Source organism: Pithys albifrons, chromosome 27, assembly GCF_047495875.1.
Source record: "Pithys albifrons albifrons isolate INPA30051 chromosome 27, PitAlb_v1, whole genome shotgun sequence".
NCBI classification, from domain to species: Eukaryota; Metazoa; Chordata; class Aves; order Passeriformes; family Thamnophilidae; genus Pithys; species Pithys albifrons.
Window position 1 is genome coordinate 3,561,776 of NC_092484.1, and position 23,950 is coordinate 3,585,725.

The 23,950-nt window shown below is 46.7% G+C and overlaps 1 protein-coding gene across 3 annotated transcripts in view; it reads left to right on the forward strand.

Annotated features, from left to right (window-relative positions):
- The window catches only part of MLLT1 (MLLT1 super elongation complex subunit), a 39,698-nt gene that overhangs the window by 11,129 nt on the left and 4,619 nt on the right, over nucleotides 1–23,950 (forward strand). For 2 of the 3 annotated variants that reach the window (XM_071578111.1, XM_071578110.1), the window contains 8 exons: nucleotides 10,241–10,384; nucleotides 12,093–12,218; nucleotides 13,486–14,030; nucleotides 20,029–20,126; nucleotides 21,632–21,743; nucleotides 22,897–22,996; nucleotides 23,203–23,274; nucleotides 23,837–23,908. In XM_071578111.1, coding sequence (XP_071434212.1) covers nucleotides 10,241–10,384; nucleotides 12,093–12,218; nucleotides 13,486–14,030; nucleotides 20,029–20,126; nucleotides 21,632–21,743; nucleotides 22,897–22,996; nucleotides 23,203–23,274; nucleotides 23,837–23,908 — 1,269 coding nt within the window. Of the gene's footprint in view, nucleotides 1–10,240; nucleotides 10,385–12,092; nucleotides 12,219–13,485; nucleotides 14,032–20,028; nucleotides 20,127–21,631; nucleotides 21,744–22,896; nucleotides 22,997–23,202; nucleotides 23,275–23,836; nucleotides 23,909–23,950 lie in introns of all 3 variants that reach the window. The other variant, XM_071578112.1, reaches the window with a different exon arrangement.

The window sequence follows — 23,950 nt, forward strand, 5'->3', positions numbered from 1 at the left end:
AATAGGACAAGGGGGGCTCAAGCTCTGCCAGGGGAAATTGAAGTTGGAGATCAGAAAGAAATCCTTTGCAGAGAGAGTGCTCAGGGATTGGAATGGGCTGCCCAGAGAGGGGGTGGATTCCCCATCCCTGGAGGTTTTTCAGCTGAGCTTGGCCGTGGCACTGAGTGCCATGATCTGGTAAAGGGACTGGAGTTGGCCCAAGGGTTGGACTTGATGATCTCGGAGGTCTTTTCCAACCCAATCCATTCTATGATTCTGTGAAGCATCTTCCCAGGTTCAGCCATGAACTTAAGACTACTGGAGGCTCAGAAGCTGCTGCTGGTTGGTGATGAGTGACAGGACCCAGGGAATGGCTGGAGCTGTGTCAGGGGAGGTTTAGGATGGATATCAGGAAAAGGTTCTTCCCCCACGGCAGTGGGCACGGCCCCAAGGCTGCCAGAGCTCCAGGAGTGTTTGGACAACACTCTGGGGGACAGGGTGGGATTGTTGGGGTGTCTGTGCAGCACCAGAGATGGGACTGGATGATCCCTCTGGGTCCCTGCCAACTCAGGGTATTCCAGGATTCTGTAGGAAGAATTGAGCTCCTGTATCCACCACTGATAATGCCATCTTGGAATTTTAAGAGCTGTGATTTTTATCAGCCAGTGGAGCTGAGGGAAATGTAAGAGGTAAACACTTCTGCAAAGATAGAAATGCAAAGACTGGGATATAGCAGAAATTAAAAAGATAGGGAGAGAGGAGGAGTGGCAAAGGCTTAGGATACAGCCTGTGTTCTCCTGAATTAAAGAATGTGGTGTTAAAGCACCAAATAAATCAAAGTCTTCAGTACTTCAAGACTGTGTGTTCCCTCTGATCTGTGTAAACCTGTTGCCTCTGGTGGGGATCAGCTGGTGTGTGTGTGGAGCATTTATTGTTCTGAATTAATTACAGCATTTGGGACTCATCCTTGAGGAACTCTCTTCAAGTGGATGTTATGGATTGGTTCTGGGACTGGGGAGGAAAGGCTGTTTGGAGCTGGGTGGGTGTTGTGCCATCTGCTCCCCACATTCTGACACGTTTTTGTTGATGTGTGTCCTGGGTTGAAACCAGTTACTGAGGCTTTGGGATTTGTTTATCAATGCTTTGTAAAGGTGAGAAGAGAAAGGATTTAAAGAGAGAGTGAACTAATCTGTGGACATTGATCTTTGCCATGGTTGGCTGAAATGTTTTTTTTTTTTCCCCACAGTTTCCCTCCTTTCTTAGCCGTGTCCTTTCCCTGGGCTGATTGTTCCTGGAATGGCAAACCCTGCCTGTCAGAGCCCGGGTACTCTTTGCTTTGGCTACAGAAACCTGTGCTCTGTGAAGGAACAGTTTTCAGAATGGTTTTAATGAGCCTCATGAGGGATTTTTAAAGCAATTTGACTTAAAATTGCCCATTAACTCTTTGTGTTGGAGTCCACTCTTATTGTTGGTGTGTGTTTGGAGCAGCAGTCGATGCTCTTGGCCCCCCTGGAGCTTTTGGTGCCTTTCTGTGAGACAGGGAAGTGTCAGCAGAATGTAAAAAAGGTGTAAGGGCCTGTTCTTGTCCACCATGAATGTTGTTGGTCTGTGTTTGTTCTTCCTGTGCTGCACCTCAGCTCCTCCATAAGTAGGTGCTTTCTCAGCCTTGTCCTTTGGATCACAGAATATAAATTGTGAATATTGTGGGCCTGGGCAGTGCGAGTGGTCTGTGTGGCCACAGACTCGTTTAATACCAGCCCAGCCTTTGCTGCTGTAACTGATCCCGAAAAACAAATGGCAGGGGCTCAGCAGGTTGATTGATAAAGCTTTTGAAAGCAGAGTTGACTAATGACAGCAGATCATTTGGACTGGAAATGTTGGTGTGCTATTTTTGTTTTGAAATCCTTTGTGTTCCTGTAACGAGGGCTCTTAGTGGCTTCTGGTGCTCCAATCGATACAAACCGGGTACAACAAATGCATTGCTGTTTTTCTCCTGCTCTTCCCCTTCCCTCTCCCCCTCAGTTTCAACAGTCTGGAGGCTTTTTTCATTGTTGTCTCTAAATAAATCTCCCAGAGTGGTACATGTTGTGATCTGGAGGCTGTAATACAGGTCTGACTTTGGTATTCATCCCCTGTGACATTTTTTGCATCCTAATCAAATTAGATCAATCCCCCCAGCAAAGCTAAAGGTCTAGTGTATTTTCATGTTACTGTGATAGAAGGCAGATGATACTAATGCAACATGGATAAGATGTGTATTAAAGTCTCTTTAAAGATGCTACCTCCCAATTTTAGTGCTAGAGATAAAAGCCTTCCAGGATTTACATAATGGATACATGGAACTTGGGCTTTTCCTATTAGTGAGGAGGAGATAAGCAAAGAAAGCAGAGAAATCCCTTTGATTTTTTCCACTGAGGCTCAAAAGAAACACATGCATATTCTACCCCTTCTGCAACATTTCTAGGTATGACACAGCAAAGAAATAGAGAAATACTGGAGAAGGGAAAAATTATTTGTGTACCAAAGTAGGAGCTCAGTGGAGACATTGTAGGTGGGCTGCACATATGGCAGGGGATCAGTTACCAGTCGTGTCAGGGCTGTGCCATCAGGGGGGACTGGCCTGGGAAATACTCCCAAGGAAGGTCGTGGCAAGGATTGGCCTGGGAAAAAGAATCATAAAACCATAGAATGGATTGAATTGGAAAAGACCTCTGAGATCATCAAGTCCAACCCTTGGTCCAACTCCAGTCCCTTTACCAGATCATGGCACTCAGTGCCACGGCCAAGCTCAGCTGAAAAACCTCCAGGGATGGGAAATCCACCCCCTCTCTGGGCAACCCATTCCAATCCCTGAGCACTCTCTCTGCAAAGAATTTCTTTCTGATCTCCAACTTCAATTTCCCCTGGCAGAGCTTGAGCCCCCCTTGTCCTATTGCTGAGTGCCTGGGAGAAGAGACCAACCCCCCCAGCTGGCCAGAACTTCCCTTCAGGCAGTTCCAGACATTGCTGAGGCCACCTCTGAGCCTCCTCTTCTCCAGGCTGAACACCCCCAGCTCCCTCAGCCTCTCCCCACAGCACTTGTGCTCCAGTCCCTTCTCCAGCCTCCCAAGGAAGGTCGTGGCAAGGATTGGCCTGGGAAATCCTCCCAAGGAAGGCTGAAGAGCCCATGTTTGCACGAGACATTTGAGTTTCCATTTTGCTGTTGTTGGGGCAGGGTCTGCACAGGTTTGAGGAAAGGAGGAGCAGCTTTAACCTGCTGGTATTGACTCAGTATTGATTGGAAGGAGGAATAAAACTTGTCATTTTGTCTGGCCTTTAAGGGAAGCATTTGTTGCTCACCTTTTTTAGGTCTGTTCTGTATCATCTTCCTTACCAAACCTGCAGCACTTCCCTTTGTGCTGCTGCTGAGGAGTGAATTTATTTTTTTGGTTCTTTTCCCTGTCAGAAATTAATATGTATTATCAGTTTACCCATTCCTTTATGTGAGCAGGGCCTTTTTGGGCTGGGTGTGTTTCAGTAGCCGTTCAGTGTGGGGATTCCATATGCTGAAAATGTATAAAAAATTAGATAGATAGACACAGACAAACACACATATGTACAGACACACGCATATATGTACACACACGCACATATATGTACACACGCACATATGTACACACACACATATGTACACACACATATGTACACACACACATATGTACACACACACATATGTACACACACACATATGTACACACACATATGTACACACACATATGTACACACACATATGTACACACACACATATGTACACACACACATATGTACACACACATATGTACACACACATATATGTACACACACATATATGTACACACACATATATGTACACACATATATGTACACACACATATATGTACACACACATATATGTACACACACATATATGTACACACACATATGTATACACACATATGTACACACACACATATGTACACACACATATGTACACACACATATATGTACACACACATATTGTACACACACATATGTGTACACACACATATGTGTACACACACATATGTACACACACACATATGTACACACACATATGTACACACACATATGTACACACACACATATGTACACACACACATATGTACACACACACATATGTACACACACATATACATGTACACACACACATATACATGTACACACACACATATACATGTACACACACATGTACACACACACATATGTACACACACACATATGTACACACACGTATATATGTACACACACGTATATATGTACACACACACATATGTACACACACACATATGTACACACACGTATATATGTACACACACACGTATATATGTACACACACACGTATATATGTACACACACACGTATATATGTACACACACGTATATATGTACACACACACGTATATATGTACACACACACGTATATATGTACACACGTATATATGTACACACGTATATATGTACACACGTATATATGTACACACGTATATATGTACACACGTATATATGTACACACACACGTATATATGTACACACACACGTATATATGTACACACACACGTATATATGTACACACACACATATGTACACACACACATATGTACACACACACATATGTACACACACATATATATGTACACACACATATATATGTGCACACACACATATATATGTGCACACACACATATATATGTACGCACACACGTATATATGTACACACACGTATATATGTACACACACGTATATATGTACACACACACGTATATATGTACACACACACGTATATATGTACACACACGTATATATGTACACACACACGTATATATGTACACACGTATATATGTACACACGTATATATGTACACACGTATATATGTACACACACACGTATATATGTACACACACACGTATATATGTACACACACACGTATATGTACACACACACGTATATGTACACACACATATATGTACACACACATACATATGTGCACACACATATATATACGTACACACATATATATACGTACACACATATATATACGTACACACACGTATATATACGTACACACACGTATATGTACGCACACACACGTATATGTACACACACGCGTATATGTACGCACGCACCTATATGTGTACACACACACGTATGTGTACACACGCACATATATGTGTACACACGCACATATATGTGTACACACGCACCTATATGTGTACACACACATATATGTACACACGCACGTACACACACACATATATGTACACACACGCACGTACACACACGCACGTACACACACGCATGTACACACACGCACGTACACACACATATATGTACACGCACGTACACACACGCACGTACACACACACGTGTACACACACGTGTACACACACGCACACACACACACCTGTACATACATATATGCACACATGTACACACACATGTACACACACATGTACACACACATGTACACACATGTACACACACGTGTACACACACGTATGTATGCATGTGTACGCACACATGTGTACACACATGTACCCCCACACATGTACTCACACACATGTACCCACACATGCACACACACATACATATATGTACACACATATATACATATACATGTCTATACATATATATACGTACATGCATCTATATATAAAGATATATAAAAATAAATACATAAATATATAAAAATATATATGAATATATCTAAATATATGTATATGCTCCTAACTATATATATAGTATATAATATAGTATATACTATATAGTGTGTATATACTATATATATACTATATACTGTATATAGACTCTATATAGACTATATATAGAGTATATACTGTAGTGTGTGTATATATATATATATATATATATATATATATATACACACACACACACTCCTAACATGATAAGTAATTATATATAAAGATAGATATATTTCCAGTTCCTGCAAAGGATGAGTTTGCAAACACAGCAGCTTTACCAGCCACACAGCAATGTATCATCTATTTGTAAGAGTTAGGAGATTATTAAAAGTTAGGAGATTATTAAGAGTTAGGAGATTATTAAATGCCTGTCTTGGAGCAAGGAGGATAAAAATATATTAAGAAAACTTAATTTTCCACCAAAAAATTCTTTCTGATGTGGGGAGAGTCCAAAATGCTGCGCTCTGTGATATTTGACTTAACCCTGAAGAATCACAGAAAAGATAAGGGTGGTTCGTGGTCTCCCGAGTGGATGGAACACAAGGCTACTTGCCTGAAAAACCGAATATTGGGCTATTCACTTTTAAATGCCCTGTCTGGAGCGGCTGGAAGACCAGTCAGACGGGTTGTACGAGCCTGGGAAGGGGTTTCATTTATACAGACGTTCCGGATAAATGACTCTGTCAGGCTGGATCTATGGCAAAAGGGAAGTGGTGTTGGATGTTATAGTTATTGAATAACCATGAGCCTGCTTCCTTGGTGTGCTAGATTTTTTGTAGATAATTTTGTTTTATGGCTTTCTAAAAGTGATTTATGAGCTTTATGCGCACGCTACCAGTGAAATTCTTTTGATTTGTGTTAAGTGGCAAAGGGCACACCCTGCCTTAAGAACAAGACAAGGAAATTTTAACAAAAGACTTTGAAAAATTCCTCCTCTTAACTAAGAAAAGTGCCAAAAGAACTTTAACCCATTACTTGAGAACTCAAAGGGAAAATAAAGCAGCTTCAGTGCTCGTAACAGCGCAGTGGCAGCCGGTGCAGACAGGAAGCAGTAAAAATAAAACCTAATGTACCCTGCTTGGGAGATTGGAGGTGGAATAGGGGGATTCACGGGATGAAGGGAAGTTTACAGCAGCTGCAAATAAAAGCTTGGCCCTGGCTTTGTGATCCAGGTTTACTCCTCTGGCATCCTGAGATTTAAGGGGCAGATGCAAAGTGAGGTTCTAAAGGGGCCTTGCTGAGAGATCCCCCACCTTGTACCAGCTTAACCATTTCACGTCCAAATTGACCATTGAATTTTAAATAACTCATATCTCCCAGTTAAAAATGGATGTGATTCATCCTCTTTAAAGCTGTGCTTGAGAGAAAGGCCCTTCAGAAAAGCTTGTGATCTTGGGGAGCAACATATCCAGGGAAAGTAAATCTGTCCCCTGTTGAATTCCACTGGTTGATATCAGAAGGTGGAATCACCTCAGAATAAAGCTTGGCATGTGTGTGTGGTTGTTACTTAAGCAGGAGTACCTAAAGTGATGTTGTAGGACTGCCTGGACCAAAGTTTGTAGGGTGAGAAAGAACCTCCACTGGGTTACAGCTCCAACAGCAGGATGTGTGGACCCCAGCACAGTGTTCAGAAAGGCTTTGAAGTGTGGCACTGTCAGCCTGACTTTCCCTTTAAAGTTAAAAATGGGTAGGTCTGGGTCAATTGAGAGAGATTTCCCTTGGTTTTGTCCCCCCTTCCCCCCTTGATGGTTGTTGGGAGGGAAGAACCTTTTAGGGAAGACCGGATGGATTAAGCTTTGGAGTGGCTTGAGCTGTAATCATTAGCTGGGCAGTGAGGGCAGTAAAGGAAAGAATGTTTATTTGCAGCTTTTTGCTTTGAGACTTTTGTGGTGGTTCTTTTAGGAGTGCTGTAATCTCAGCTATTCACTGGGGGGGCGGGGGGCTCCTCATGGCCTGGGGGATACAAAGGGCATTTTAATGATCTTGGCTGGGGCTCCTTCCCAGGGCGGTCTCTGAATTGGAGGAAAATCACATAAAAAACCTGCTTTAATTTTACAAAAATTCAACAGATACACAATAAATATTTGGGTGTTTCTGTGCTTGTGAGTCTATATAAAAAATAAGATACCTGAGGTGAGAGGGAGAGGGATCTGCTGCCTCTGTCCTGCTCAGAAAGCAAACAAATGTCAAAGCAGAGCTGGCAATGGGGTGGCAAAACAGCTTTTGACCAAAGCCTGCCCTTGCTAATATATCCAAGATCTATTTACTCCCTTATAAACCAGGAAAAGCATTTTAGAAACCACTATTAGGCCACATTTGGATTTCTGTTCATCCTTCATTTCAGTTTATTAGACTTTGAGGGACTCTGTGCAGCTGCTGTTTGAACTGCAGCGAGTGCACACGCAGAGCTCACTAATGATTCTGTTAATGAGAACGCTCATGGAAAGGGGGGAAATGACAGGGTAGTGGATTTTGCAAGGATTTTTCTTGCATTTTAGTAAACACTGAACCTTTTTGGGAGGGTGTGGATTCTTCAGGACTTTCCCAAGAGAGGGTCTGAAGCCCCTGGTGTTGGTCACATGTTAATCTGAGACTCGATGGTGTGACCTCAACACTGGAACTACCTGAAGGGATGTTCTGGCCAGCTGGGGGTTGGTCTCTTCTCCCAGGCACTCAGCAATAGGACAAGGGGGGCTCAAGCTCTGCCAGGGGAAATTGAAGTTGGAGATCAGAAAAAGATTCTTTGCAGAGAGAGTGCTCAGGGATTGGAATGGGCTGCCCAGAGAGGGGGTGGATTCCCCATCCCTGGAGGTTTTTCAGCTGAGCTTGGCCGTGGCACTGAGTGCCATGATCTGGTAAAGGGACTGGAGTTGGACCAAGGGTTGGACTTGATGATCTCAGAGGTCTCTTCCAACCCAAACCATTCTATGATTCTATGGATGTGGCACTGTGTGAGAAACCACCACGTCTTGATCCAACCCTACTGTGATCACCAGCCCAGGGCACAGAGTGAGAATCCACCACATCTTGATCCAACCCCACTGTGATCACCAGCCCAGGGCACTGAGTGAGAAACCACCACGTCTTGATCCAACCCCACTGTGATCACCAGCCCAGGGCACTGAGTGAGAAACCACCACGTCTTGATCCAACCCCACTGTGATCACCAGCCCAGGGCACTGAGTGAGAAACCACCACATCTTGATCCAACCCCACTGTGATCACCAGCCCAGGGCACTCCGTGCCCTGGGCTGGTGATCACAGTGGGGTTGGATCAAGGGTTGGATTTGATGATCTTGGAGGTCTTTTCCAACCCAATCCATTCTATGATTCGATATCTGTAAGGGAATTAGGACCAACCTTAACTCCCAGAGGAGCTCAGGGTGCTGATTTGATGTAAACCAAGTGTAGTTACCCCCCTTTGTATCAAGAGAGGTGTAGTTTGTCCAACAAGCAGCCTGTGCAGCTCCACATCCCCGGAGCAAACAGCAGGAATCATCGGGGTGGTCCGAAGCCGTTTGACGCTCCAGCCTATTTTCAGCAAATCTAATGGGAGCCTGCGGCGTCTGTTCCCATCCAACAATGCAACTGCAGCAGGAAATGGAGCTGCTGGATATGAATTCTGGAAGAGGCTGCTGTGCAGCTGCTGGCTGTGGCGCAGGGAATGAGGCATGTGGGATGCATTCATGGAAATACCGCGGGTACTGCCGGGCTCGCCGGGCTTTGCAGGAGACTCTTTTACCATGATTGCTTTCCAGCTTGGAAATGCTGGGATACAACACCAGGCAGCGTCCTGTGGATATTTGTAACACACAAATAGTCTGCAACATTGGCAATTTCAAGAGGGGGGGAAAAAAGGAGGAGGTTTCTTCCATTCTGTGCTGCAGATGCAGCAGGTGGAACAGAAGCAGTGAGGCGCAGATGATCCCCCAACGTTCATACAAACTCGGCATTGCCTGGGTGAAAGTGCCCTTGGAAAGTTCAAAAGCCTGGGATATCTCCCCATTCAGCCTCTGCAATATGCATATTGAAAAGGATTTTGCAAACCAAGTCATCCTTTTCCCGTTGCGTTTAATCTTTTCTCGGGACCCGCAGAGATCCCGGGAGTTCAGAAGTTGTTCCTTCTTTAAAAAAAGGATTATGCTTTTCTTAATATTCATACTTAGAGTTGCTTCCCAAAGGAGATAGGATCTGAATTTTGGTGAAAACAGAATAGTGGGTAGAGCTTGTGCATCTGCTTTTGTGGGAAGACCTGAACAGCTTTAAATAGACAATTTTCACTCAAAATTCGTGTCTGTGTGTTCCTTTTGCAGTGGGAAGTTTCATGCTTGAGTTCTTGATGAACACTGTGTTAACTTCAGGCATAAATAGTTTAATTTCCAGCTCTCTGATCTCACTATGAAAGCCTCCATGAATGCAACACTTAGTGGTTTATTTGGGATTTTCAGGAGTGACTGTTTGGATCCTCAGACTTGGTGTGTGCTTGCCAAACTTCTTCCGGTTTCCCAAAGTCTTTCTTGTTTTTAGGAGGAGCCGAAAAAGGTTTGTTTCACATACGACCTGTTCCTAAATTTGGAGGGAAACCCACCTGTGAACCACCTTCGTTGTGAGAAACTGACTTTCAACAACCCCACCAAGGAATTCAGGCGTAAACTCATTAGGGCTGGAGGGGTAAGTGCCAAAGGGATTTGGATTTGGGATCCAAAGAGGTTCTGCTAAAAAGTGCAGGGAGCTTGTTTTGCTCTGAGGTTTCTTTTCCAGGCTTTTCTTTGTTCATTTAAGGATGGCCCAGCTGGTTTTCACTCATGGTTGTACAACTGCAGCACTTGGAGCAGAACAAACCCATTGCTGGTGTGATTGGTGACACTTCATTTTTCAATTTAAATGTGACCATTAATATCAAAGCACTAAAATCCCTCTGGAAATGGAGATCTGCTGTGGATGGTGCAGGGTGTCCATCAGGCAGCCACAGTTATCTGGGACCTTCCCAATGCTGGGAGCTGGATCAGCACAGAAAAGCTCAAGGAAAGAGAGAGGCTTCCAGCCTATTCCTTACTCATTTTATTTAGCTTGATAGTTTGTGCTTCCTGGTCAATAAATGCCCTCTAAACCTGGGATCAGCTATTTGTAGCTTAGATAACAAAAAATTAATGAAAAATATTAGAATTTAGAGTGAAAACAGGTGTGGGAGTTAAAAATAGATATCCCCTTGAAGGCACAATAAGACAGGGGTTGCTGCAGTGCATGAACTCTTACCTCTGGGGAAGTAATAGGCAGTGATAGACTAAAGGATGATCCTCAAATAACTGCAAGGTCTGAGCAAATCAGTACAAGCCACAAAGTGCAGGAAGTTTTTAACCAGTTTTTCAACCAGAGGATGTCAATGTTGGATGTGGTTTGGAGCAACCTGGTCTAGTGGAAGGTGTCTCTGCCCATGGCAGGGGGTGAAATGGGATGAGCTTTAAAGACCCTTCCAACCCAAACCATTCCACAACTCTGGCTGTGTTCTGAGATACCCCCTTGTATAGTTATGTGTAATGTTCTCATCAAGGATTTTATTTAGGATGGGTTTAATTGGTGGCAAAATTTTCTTCTGGAAAAGTCAGAAAGTCATGGGGGAGATTGTGAGGTCTGAGGAGCTGCAGGTTTTCCAGCTGTCCCTTGGTGTGGCAAGTGCTTCTCTGTGCTGGGCACAGAGAGGAAGGTGCTCATTTCAGCCCTAGGAGGGCTGGAGCATCCTCTGCTTTCCAGGATTTTCACAGAAAATTACTGTATTCCTTGTGTGCTGAGGGGTTTCAGCTGTGAATTACTTTTGATGCTGTTCATGTAGTGGAAATTTGCCACAGAATTATTCTGACAATATAGGGGAGGTGGAAGGGAATTGTTCCATGGAGCTCAGTGCTTGGTGTTAAGCCCTTGTCAAGAGAGACACCCAAGCTCTGCTTTTTTATTTTGCCTTTTCCCCCTGAATTCAGCTTCCCCTAAACCAATGAAGGCTTGCTCATTCCTTCCAGATTTATCTCACTCCCCTTTTTCAGGGTGAGAGCATTTACAGCAGAACATACAGTTCTTGTCCAGAGCTTTATTGCCTGCCTGTGCTCAGAATATTGGCATTCCCTTTGGGAAAGATACTCGATATTGCTTGTTGCCTTTCATTTTTTGTGGGTTTAATATGCTGTGTTTGAGGAGGTGCCTTGAAACTGAGCATTCCATAGACAGTATCTTTTTATGGCCTTGAAGCAGGGGGGGAAAAACCCAAACCTTCAAAGGATGAATAATAGTCTGTTAATTGAGCAAGTGGCTTAACATAATCATGTGTTAATAGTTAATAGTCCGTGCCACTTTACTCAGACATAATTTTTCTCCTCTTTATTCCCAGGTAATGGTAATGCCAGAAGGAGCAGAAGCTGTTTCAAGGCCAAGTCCTGACTATCCAATGCTCCCCACGATACCTCTCTCTGCCTTCTCTGACCCCAAGAAGACCAAACCCTCCCATGGGTCAAAGGTCAGTGCAGTGACACTTTTGGGTCACCCTGAGGTGAGGAAGCCTTTCAGGACTTGCTGCTGGGAGCATGTTCAGCAGCTGTTTCTGGCTGCTTCCAATTCTGAGACCTTCTTGTGCTCTGCAGTTCAGTAGCCAATGGTCTGGAACTTACCATAATTCAGGAGGCTTTTTTATGGTTTGATGGACTTCTCTGCAGGAAAGTTTTGAGAAGAAAATTAAATGTCCAAGACTACTGGGAATTTTTGGTAATTGTTCTTCCTCCTGATCTGCAATAGCAGATAAAGGGGGATGAAATCCTGTCTGATTTGTCCCCTTGATGCTGAGGATGATGGATTCTGTGGCTCTTTCACTGTCTGCCATGTCCAGCCCTGCTCCAAGTGCCTGCATTTCTTGGCAGGAAGGCTGAGGGGAGAGTCAGCCCTTCTCTGTCCTTAGAACTGCTCAGGGCAGTGCTGTAAATAAAGAACATAAAATATGCTGCACTTGGTCAAACTGGTGATTTCCAGATCTGATGTAGCCAGTTCCTGAGACTGCTGAAGAACCTTTTCTTTTTTTCACTTGTGTACTGAAGCTATTTTTGTATGATTCTACATGGGAGAAACAATCCCCAGGCAACGTGTTTTGGAGCAGACTCCGTGCACTTTATCAGCCCCAACAGTCACAGATATTAACAACAATTCATTTTACACTGTAATTCAATTCTGATATCCTTGTTCTGTGGGGCTCTGAACACTTCTGGCACTTCAGTCATGCTTTCTGATGTTATGAAACCCAATGAAGATGACTTACCTGGCAGTGGCTGATTTAATTTTGGTCAGGGCTGAGCATTAGGGAACACAGAAGACAGCAGAGAAATAAAGGGCTCTGACACAAGCTCTGCTGAAATTGCCAGTAGCTAAAGAGACAGTGTTTTCCTGCTTCCCTTCCTCCAGGTTTCCCTCAGGGGTTCATTTGTGTTTGCATTCAGATTAAATCTGAACTAAACATCTACAGGTGTTTCTAGACCTTTTATAGACCCTGGAAAGGAGCAGGAACGTGTTTCATCCTGTCCTAATGCAGATGTCAAAGTTCCCACTGTCAGTTTGTGTCCATCAGATTTAGGGGAGTGTAGATCTTTACCTGGGAGGTAGCAAAGGGCTTCAGGCAGCAGTGGGTGGATTTCTGCAGGAAACAAATGTTTCCATGGGATTTATGGGCTGTGTTCTATCACTCTGTGCAGAGCTTCAGTTTGATACCCAGCTTGCTTGTTTCTCTTGCTGAATTTTAGGATGCAAACAAGGAAAGCAGCAAAGCATCCAAGCCACACAAAGTCACCAAGGAGCACAGAGAGAGGCCCAGGAAAGACTCTGAGAGCAAAAACTCCTCCAAAGACCTCGAGAGAGAACAAAACAAGCCTTTGAAGGACTCCTCCAGGAAACCAACTGAGAACAAACTGCCTAAGGAGGAGAAGGCACCTCCAAAAGCTGCTTTCAAGGAACCAAAACTGGCTGTGAAGGAGACCAAACTGGAGAACACTTCTCCAAAGGGGGGGCCCCAGCCGGAGTTAAAGTCTTCCAGCAAGAGGCCCTCCAACATGGAGTCACCAAAGCCTAGTGCCAAAAAACAAAAAAAGAGTAGCTCCAAAGGGGTAAAGAATATCCTGGGGACATCTCCCAGAACCTCATCTTCCTCATATCCAGAGAAGAAGCAAACCAAGGAGAAGATGAATGCCAAAGTGGAGAAGGTAAAGTCGGAGAGTGAGGCCAAGGAGATCAAAAAACCCGTGGAAATGGAGGAGTCGAACTCGGAGGATGAAACTTCTTTCAAGTCAGAGGTGAGTAGGGATTTATCCTTTAGCAGAATTTGGAAAGGTGCTGTTTAAATCCCTGCCTGGAAGAGATGTTAAAAATATTCTCTCCGAGGAGATAGAGAAGCGGGTTGGGAAATGCTTGGGCTGGGCTGTATCTCAAATGAAACTCTTCTTGGAAAATCCTGTCAGTATTAATCCTTCCCTCTGCCTGGGTTACCTCCTGTTTCAGGTACACACTTTGTGTGGATTTATCTGCAGGCAGAATTACCTAAAAGTCAGAGTTTAAGGTTATGGTCCCTTGCAGTGATATTTGCAGAGCTCCTGTACTTACAGATATTTTCTACCTACTTATGATAACATGATGTTTTTGAATGTGGTCTTAATTCAGAAAAGGAGGAAATCTTTTCATTTTTGTACCCAGCAGTATTAAAATGTAAATAAAGCCCCTCTTCCTGACATGGCCTGTAAGAAATGTGCTATGGGCTGAAGCTCAAAACACAACCACATGCCACCAAACCTAAATAAATTGTGTTGTAAAACATAAAACAAATTATGTTCTTGTACTACTATTTTTAAAAGCTGTCTAAATATTTTTTTCCTTTTTACAACTGAGAACATTCCTCATCCTGTGTCTTCTAAAAAATATTTTCCAAAAGAAGGCAAAAAAAAAAAACGTAGGAGGGGAAAGACACAAGTTAAATCCAAACTTGTGTATTTAATATTTGCTACAAAGAAACCATATATCTTGGAAAAGGCTTCACAGGATAATGTCAGGGGAATTTTGGAACTGCTTCGTCCTGACAACTTTTAGAAAGATTTGTTTTACTAGAATAAATCTTGTAGGGGCAATTTGTATTAGGATTTAATCAGCACCATGATACAGCAAGCTCTGATGTGTTTGTCAGGAAGGATTTTTTTTCTGCAGGATTCCCAGTAGAAGAGTTTACTGGGGACGTGTTAATTCCAGTTACTTTGCAGAGAAGTGAAGAAGTGACATCCCTGGATGTGTCCAAGGCCAGGGCTTGGAGCAACCAGTTCTAGTGGAAGGTGTCCCTGCCCATGGCAGGGGGTGGAACTGGATGGGCTTTAAGGCCCCTTTTAACCTGGGATTTAACCCTTTTATTTCATAGAATCCTAGAATGGATTGGGTTGGAAAAGACCTCTGAGATCATCAAGTCCAACCCTTGGGCCAACTCCAGTCCCTTTACCAGATCATGGCACTCAGTGCCACGGCCAAGCTCAGTTTCAAAACCTCCAGGGATGGGGAATCCACCCCCTCTCTGGGCAGCCCATTCCAATCCCTGAGCACTCTCTCTGCAAAGGATTTTTTTCTGGGATTTTATGCTTCTATTTCCCAGACTGATGACGTGTGGGTTGGACACTGGGAAGAGGCAGCTCCTCTCCACTTTTAGCTTTGTACCTGCAGTGTGAGCCCCTGGTTTGAGCTCCCATGGCCCTCTCTGTGCTCTGCTGACCCCTGACTGTCCTGTCCTGCATTATTCCTTGGGTGTCATCCATCCCCTCGCCATCCCTGGCAGCTGAAAGCTGATCCTGCTGCTCAGCCTGACCCAGGACACCCCAGCCCGTGGGTGCTCAGCCCTGTGCTGGCCCCGCAGCTCCCTCCGTGTCCTCCCTTGCAGCGGCTCCTGTGTCTGTTGGATGCTGGACAGAGGGGTGGGAGTGCTGGCCCGGGAGGAGGGCAGGAATACCTGGAGTCATGGCAGCTGCCAGCCAGAGCAGCTCAGGTTTCTGTGCAGCTCAGGGGCACAGCTGCATAATGCAGTGGCATTGGCAGAGCAGACTCCTGGAGTTCCTGCCCCCCCCCGGGGGGCTCTCCTTGCTCCCGGTGCTGCTCTGTGGTTTGTGCTGGCACGGCCGAGCCCAGCGTGGAGCCACCAAAGCGCAGGAGCAGCTGGAGGTGGACCAGGGCCCGGAAACTCTTAAATCAGCTTTGCTGCTGCAGCCAAGGGATTGTGCAACACCCTCCGAGGCTGCAGCTCCACCGAGGCCGCTGTGGAAAGGAACAGCCCTGCTCCCATTTGTGCTCCTGGCTGGAGAGCTCCAGGGACTCTGTGGCAGGATGGAATTTCTCCTGCCATTTCAGCTTTTTTCAGCCGTTTACTTGTCCTTTCTTTTTTTCTTTTTTTTTCTTTTTTCTTTGTTTTTCTTTTTTCTTTCTCTTTTTCTCTTTTTTCTTTATTCTTTTTTTTTCCTTGTTTTCCTCTTTCTTCCCCTCCTTTCTTCCCCTCCTTTCTTCCCCTCCTTTCTTCCCCTCCTTTCTTCCCCTCCTTTCTTCCCCTCCTTTCTTCCCCCCCTTTCTTCCCCCCCTTTCTTCCCCCCCTTTCTTCCCCCCCTTTCTTCCCCCCCTTTCTTCCCCCCCTTTCTTCCCCCCCTTTCTTCCCCCCCTTTCTTCCCCCCCTTTCTTCCCCCCCTTTCTTCCCCCCCTTTCTTCCCCCCCTTTCTTCCCCCCCTTTCTTCCCCCCCCTTTCTTCCCCCCCTTTCTTCCCCCCCCTTTCTTCCCCCCCCTTTCTTCCCCCCCTTTTCTTCCCCCCCTTTTCTTCCCCCCCTTTTCTTCCCCCCCTTTTCTTCCCCCCCTTTTCTTCCCCCCCTTTTCTTCCCCCCCTTTTCTTCCCCCCCTTTTCTTCCCCCCCTTTTCTTCCCCCCCTTTTCTTCCCCCCCTTTTCTTCCCCCCCTTTTCTTCCCCCCCTTTTCTTCCCCCCCTTTTCTTCCCCCCCTTTTCTTCCCCCCCTTTTCTTCCCCCCCTTTTCTTCCCCCCCTTTTCTTCCCCCCCTTTTCTTCCCCCCCTTTTCTTCCCCCCCTTTTCTTCCCCCCCTTTTCTTCCCCCCCTTTTCTTCCCCCCCTTTTCTTCCCCCCCTTTTCTTCCCCCCCTTTTCTTCCCCCCCTTTTCTTCCCCCCCTTTTCTTTCCCCCCTTTTCTTCCCCCCCTTTTCTTCCCCCCCTTTTCTTCCCCCCCTTTCTTCCCCCCCTGTTTTCCCTTTTTCCCCTTCCCTTTTTCCCCTTCCCTTTTTCCCCTTCCCTTTTTCCCCTTCCCTTTTTCCCCTTCCCTTTTTCCCCTTCCCTTTTTCCCCTTCCCTTTTTTTTTCACTTTCCCCATCAAGTCCAGTTCCCTGAGCTGGCCTCCTGCTTGGCTGCCTGAATGCTGAGCAAAGGGAGAGCCTGGATGTGAGGCAGGATTGCTTTTTTTGTTGTCAGTGTGTGCTTTTGTCACATCCCAGTGACAGTCACTGCCCCCTGAGCACACGGAGCACATCCAGCTGGATCCTCCTCAGGGCCTGGAAAAACTCATGGGGTTGATGGCAAAAGGAGAAACAGGGTCCTTAAAACTTCCAATTTCTGCTTCTCACATCCTGTTAAGTCATTTCAAGGGAGGACCTGCAGATTATCAGGAATGAGAGATGTAGGATTGGGGTCAGACACAAGAGCTGTGCTCCCATATCTGGAACTTATTCACAGGATCCCAGAATGGTTTGGGTTGGGAGGAACCTCAAAGCCCACCCAGTGCCACCCCTGCCATGGGAAGGGACCTTCCACCAGCCCAGGTTGCTCCAAGTTTATCCACCCTGGCCTTGGACACTCCCAGGGTTGGGGCAGCCACAGCTTCCCTGAGCAACCTGTTCTCTCTATTCATGTTGTAATTTCTTTAAAATGATGTGCCAGTAGTTCTGATACTGGGATTGTTAAATTATTCTCCTTCACTCCTGAACCATTCCCAAGGGCTGTAATATCCTTTTTTGGAATGATTGCCCCCTTCTTACAGTGGTCAGACACTGGAAGGGGCTGCCCTGGAAGGTTTGGAGTCCCCACCCCTGGAGGTGCCCAAGGCAGGACTGTCCATGGCACTCAGTGCCCTGGTCTGGGGGACAAGGTGGGCATCGGGCACAGGGTGGGCTCCATGGGCTGGCAGGGCTTTGCCAAGGTGGGCATCAGACACAGGGTGGGCTCCATGGGCTGGCAGGGCTTTTCCAAGGTGGGCATCAGACACAGGGTGGGCTCCAGGGGCTGGGGGGGTTTTACCAATGTGGGCATTGGGCACAGGGTGGGCTCAATGGGCTGGGAGGGCTTTGCCAAGGTGGGCATCGGGCACAGGGTGGGCTCCATGGGCTGGGGGGGCTTTGCCAAGGTGGGCATCAGGCACAGGGTGGGCTCCAGGGGCTGGCAGGGCTTTACCAAGGTGGGCATTGGGCACAGGGTGGGCTCCATCGGCTGGGAGGGCTTTTCCAAGGTGGGCATCAGACACAGGGTGGGCTCCATGGGCTGGCAGGGGTTTGCCAGGTGGGCATTGGGCACAGGGTGGGCTCAATGGGCTGGGAGGGCTTTGCCAAGGTGGGCATCGGGCACAGGGTGGGCTCCATGGGCTGGGAGGGCTTTGCCAAGGTGGGCATCGGGCACAGGGTGGTCCTGATGATCCTGCAGGTCTCTTCCAACATAAATGGTTCTGGGATTCTGTGCTAAATGACAGGGAATGCTGGTATTGGAATGGAAAGTCCTGCTGCCACTTTCACTTATTAACTCCCACTCCCAAAGCTGCTGATTGGCCTCTTTTTGCTTTTCCCAACCTTTTTATAGCATTAACCTTTCCTATAACAGAGTTTATTGATCAGTGGGAATGTGTGAGTCTTCCAGCATCAGGATTTGGTAGCAGAAGTAATAGGTGGATTCCTAAGAGTGAAGCAGTGAAATTGTAACGTTAATTTCCATGGAATGACTTTTTAAAAAGTCAAGATATTACAGTACATTGAGAATCTTTAAACTAGACTCTGATAAATTTAAAAAAAAAAAAGTATTTAAAGGGTATTTTAGGAGCCGGACTGAGGGAGTTGCTGTGGCCTCTGCTGTCCCCTGGCGGCCCCTCAGGGTATCGCAGGTGGTCGCTGTGAAATGATTTAATTCTGATTAAAAACACACGGAACACTCAAACTCCCTTTATCAGTAGTTCACTTATCTCTCCACTCTTACAGGATGCTCCTGGCATTTCTGCTGAGTGCTGGCAGAGGAGTTGGGCTCACAAGGGTTTGGCTGGTTTATGTTCTCACAATAAACTGGAACCAGTAAAACAGGTCACTCAAACTGGTGTAGAAACAACTGGTTTTAGGATATAATTATAATTCAGAACTAATTGTGGAGTCAAGTGAGCTAGTTAGGACAGACATCTCTCCATGTCTGTGAAGAAAGGCTGAGAGAATTGGGATTGTTCAGCTGCAAAAGAGGTGGCCTTGAGGTGACCTAATTGTGGCTTTCCAGTGGCTGAAGGGGCTACAAGAGAGCTGGAGAGAGACTATTTGCGAGGGTCTGGAGGGACAGGAGTGGGGGGAATGGCTTCCTGCTGCCAGAGGGCAGGGCTGAATGGGATATTAGGAAAAAGTTCTTTATTTGTTAGGGTGGCAGGCCCTGGCACAGGCTGGGCAGAGGAGCTGTGGCTGCCCCATCCCTGGGAGTGTCCAAGGCCAGGCTGGACAGGGCTTGGAGCAACCTGGGACAGTGGGAGGTGTCCCTGCCCATGGCAGGGGGTGGCACTGGATGGGCTTTAAGGTCCCTTCCAACCCAACCATTCTGTGGCTATGATTCCATGTTCAGTGACCACTCCTAGATATTCAGAGGGAATATTGGTGGGTACAGTAAATACACTTTTTAAGAGGCCTTTGATGACTGCTCTGGATCATGGGCTGGTCATCTTTCCACTTCAGAGTAAGGGGTTTGCACTCAAACATTGTTCACCTGCCATATTTCATCACTTGAGGGTATTTGAAACTCATGGATTGAAGGGTTTTGGTGGGAGCCCTTGCTGCTGCTCCCAGGAGTGCTGAGCTACATCCTGCCAGACCTTCATAAATGTTGGTTTTATTCACCTCACATTTTGTCTGTTTTCTGTAAGGCCAAAAACTGCATTTGGTGCTGTGTGATGTTCTAGAGTGCTCAAGTTCTCCTGTCTCACTGTGCTTTGTGCTCTGGTTTTCTGGATTAGAAAGATTAAGATTCTTTTTTTCTTTTTTTCCCTTTTATGGGGGGTTAAGTCTGTCCAGTCCAGCCCTTCCAACTCCAGCTCCAGCTCCGACTCCAGCTCTGACTCTGATTTCGAGCCATCTCAGAACCACAGTCAAGGTGTGTTGCAAGAAATACAATTTGTTGAAACCTTCCTTGCATAACCTTAAAAGGCTCAAGAGAATTAAATCTGCTTTCCCAGCACTATATGTAAGGTTCATACAGTGCCTTGCATGCAGCCATGTGTTGTGGCTGTGATGCTTCAGCAGGAAAAGGCAATAATGTCAGAACAGAATCATGAACGAGTATTTTTCTTCTTTTGGCAGCTAATTTATGAGTAGGGAATCCCTGTGGATTTGGTTCTTTCTCTGCTGGCTTTGGTTTCTGCCTTGATTTATAAATGTGTTGCTGCTGCCTGATCTGTAAAGTCACCAGAACAGTTCTCCAATCTCATTTATGTTTTATTAAAAATTATAAATGTGCCATTCATCACTTTGCCAGTGTGTAACAGCTCCTTTCTCAGATTCCTCCACCGATAACCCAGAGAGATAAACTGTGGCAATAGTAAATGTTCTAACTGTAGCAAAAGCTGTGTTGCTACAAATACTGTCTCAGTGACATTTAAATCAGCCCCAAACAGGAAAAATGTGCTGTGTTGTTTTCTTTTGGGAAGGGAGTGGGAGGATTTGGGGGGAGGGAGCTGTAAAGTTTGTCAGCTCTGCTTTAGCTTTGAGCCTGGGACATGAAGCCCTTTACCAGAGTGACAAAACCAGTGACACCTTCCAGGGAAATCATGATGTGTCTCAGCACTGATCCCAGTTTGGGAATGGGATGGGGCTGTGTCCTGGTGCTGAGTTGCTGTCCCTGTCTCAGCACTGATCCCAGTTTAGGGCTGTGCTGGGGCTCTGTCCTGGTGCTGAGTTGCTGTCCCTGTCTCAGCACTGACCCCAGTTTGGGGCTGTGCTGGGGCTGGGTTCTGGTGCTGAGTTGCTGTCCCTGTCTCAGCACTGACCCCAGTTTGGGGCTGGGATGGGGCTGGGTTCTGTTGCTGAGTTGCTGTCCCTGTCTCAGCACTGACCCCAGTTTGGGGCTGGTATGGGGCTGTGTCCTGGTGCTGAATTGGAGTCCCTGTCTCAGCACTGACCCCAGTTTGGGGCTGTGCTGGGGCTGTGTCCTGGTGCTGAGTTGCAGTCCCTGTCTCAGCACTGATCCCAGTTTGGGGCTGTGTCCTGGCTCTGAGTTGCTGTCCCTGTCTCAGCACTGACCCCAGTTTGGGGCTGTGTCCTGGTGCTGAGTTGCAGTCCCTGTCTCAGCATTGACCCCAGTTTGGGGCTGTGCTGGGGCTGTGTCCTGGCTCTGAGTTGCTGTCCCTGTCTCAGCACTGATCCCAGTCTGGGGCTGGGATGGGGCTGTGTCCTGGTGCTGAGTTGCTGTCCCTGTCTCAGCACTGACCCCAGTTTGGGGCTGTGTCCTGGCTCTGAGTTGCAGTCCCTGGCTCAGCACTGACCCCACTTTGGGGCTGTGTCTTGGCTCTGAGTTGCTGTCCCTGTCTCAGCACTGACCCCAGTTTGGGGCTGTACTGGGGCTGTGTCCTGGCTCTGAGTTGCTGTCCCCTGTGCCCCCAGGCCCCCTGCGCTCCATGGTGGAGGATCTGCAGTCGGAGGAGTCGGATGACGACGACAGCTCCTCTGGAGAGGAGGCCGCAGTCAAAGCAAACCCCGTCAGCCGCGATTCCAGGTGGGAACAAACCCGGAAGAAACATGTTTGTTTGGCTTTTGGCCCTCTTGTGTTTGATATTTTTGGGTGCCCTCCATTTGGAGGGAGGAATCAAAGGGCTGGGACTGTGTGTGAGAGGGGAGGGAGGGCAGATGTGTGGGTCACTTGGCATGGGGTGGGGACACGGAGCTGGTGAGAGCTCAAAGGGAGGAAGGCACTGGGAAACTCTGGGCTGGCAGGTGTTGGTGAGTGAGCAGTCACCTAATTGTGATCCTCAGATCTCTGCTCAGCTGAATAGAGTGTGACACCTTTGATCTGCAGGGATTAGGGAAGTGTGAGCTGCTCTGGCTGCGTGTGACAGACACAGCAGAGGAGTCTGTCTGTGCCCACCACGTGTACTGACAGTCGGCTGCTCTGCTCCCCTGGGACTCAGCTACAGCTGCTTCCTGCTTCAGTCCCTGCAAACAGTTGAATTTCATCCTTTTCCCCTCAGAAAACACTGTTACAGCCAAAACCTGGAGTCTCAGGCTGAATATTTGAACCCAAATGCTTGGCCCAGACAGCAGCTGCAAATTGTAATTGGTGCTGATGTTCACCAGCACAAACAAGCAATTATCCATTATTGCACTTGTCATCATTAACTAAACAGGAGTGGAGAAGAGACTGTGAAGAGTATTTGTTTAGACAGTTTTTCAAGCTTATCAGAGGTAGGATACCTGCCATGGTACATCTGTAGGACCACAAGAAGAAGGAGAATAAAGAGGAAATCTCAGAGGTCACACCAGCAGCACTGAATGCCTTTTTTTGCCTGTGTGCTCTGTGTTGCTGAGCCTCCTATGCAGGTGATCTTGGAATGAATTCCTGAAATGAACAGTTGCTGTTTGTGAAAAGCAAGTGGTGCTCTGTTGTTTTAGGGAATCTGTGTCTGACAGAGTTCAACTACTGGCTGTAATGTGCCTACTGAAACTCCCAGCTCTGCCTGCACAGGGAATGGAAGGTGACATCAGCCTGGAAAAAGGGAATTCTTGGAAATTACAGACTGGCTGATTGTTCCAAACAATGTAGTAGCCTGGGATAAAGAACAGGATTCCACATGGCCCTGTGGGGTTCAGTTGGCAGCTGGGTGGGTTTCCTGGTGCCTGGAGATGCTCATTCTCTGCTGGTGGTTTTTCAGACTGAGCCTCAGTGACAGTGACAGTGACAACAGCGCCGACTCCTGCCCGCCGAGCCGAGAGCCACCTCCTGGGCAGAAGCTGCCCCCAGCAAACAACAAGGTGTGACATCCCACCTCCCCACACAGCCCTGCTTTCCACCTCTCCCAGTTCTGCACTGTTAGTTCTCACTTGCACCAAATTTTCCATTTCAGTGCCCTCCTCAGACAGGTCATTTCTCCCTGTCCAGGGCTCTGTGTCCAAGCCATGACCCCACCCTGCTGTCTAAGCTGATTTTGGTCCCTAATGTTGGTTTCTTTTACCCTCAGGCATCTGGAAGGAAAAGCCCAGAGTCTTGTAACAAGCCAGAGAAGATCCTGAAGAAGGGAACATATGACAAGGTATGTCATGTGGAGAGACTTTTCACAGGGGCCTGGAGGGACAGGACACAGGGAATGGCTTCCCACTGCCAGAGGGCAGGGATAGATGGGATAGTGGGAAGAAATTATTTGCTGTGAGGGTGGGCAGGCCCTGGCACAGGTGCCCAGAGAAGCTGTGGCTGCCCCATCCCTGAAAGTGTCCAAGGCCAGGCTGGAGCAACCTGGGATAGTGGAAGGTGTCCCTGCCCATGGAGGGGGTAGGACTGGATGGGCTTTAAGGTCCCTCCCAACCCAAACCATTCTATGATTCTCTGATTCTGTGGATTACTTGAATGAGTCCAGTTTTGCTGATACAGACCTATTGTTGGCTGCCTAAAGAAAATTAAAAAAACCCCAAACCACTCTTAAATAAGAGCAATTAACATGCTGAGCATGTAAACAATTGTGCATTTACCATTGTTGGGAAAAATTGGGAATAAGAACATATCAGAAAGGGCCTCAAGTTCCTGTGATCCTCACTATGGAAGTCACTTTGGCAGCCTTCAAACACACCTCATGTGTCACTGTTTGTGTTCCTGTACAGGCCTACACAGATGAGCTGGTGGAGCTTCACAGGCGACTCATGGCACTACGGGAGCGCAACGTGCTACAGCAGGTAGAGATCCTGGTCACCCATACAGAAGTGTGGTGTGGGCAT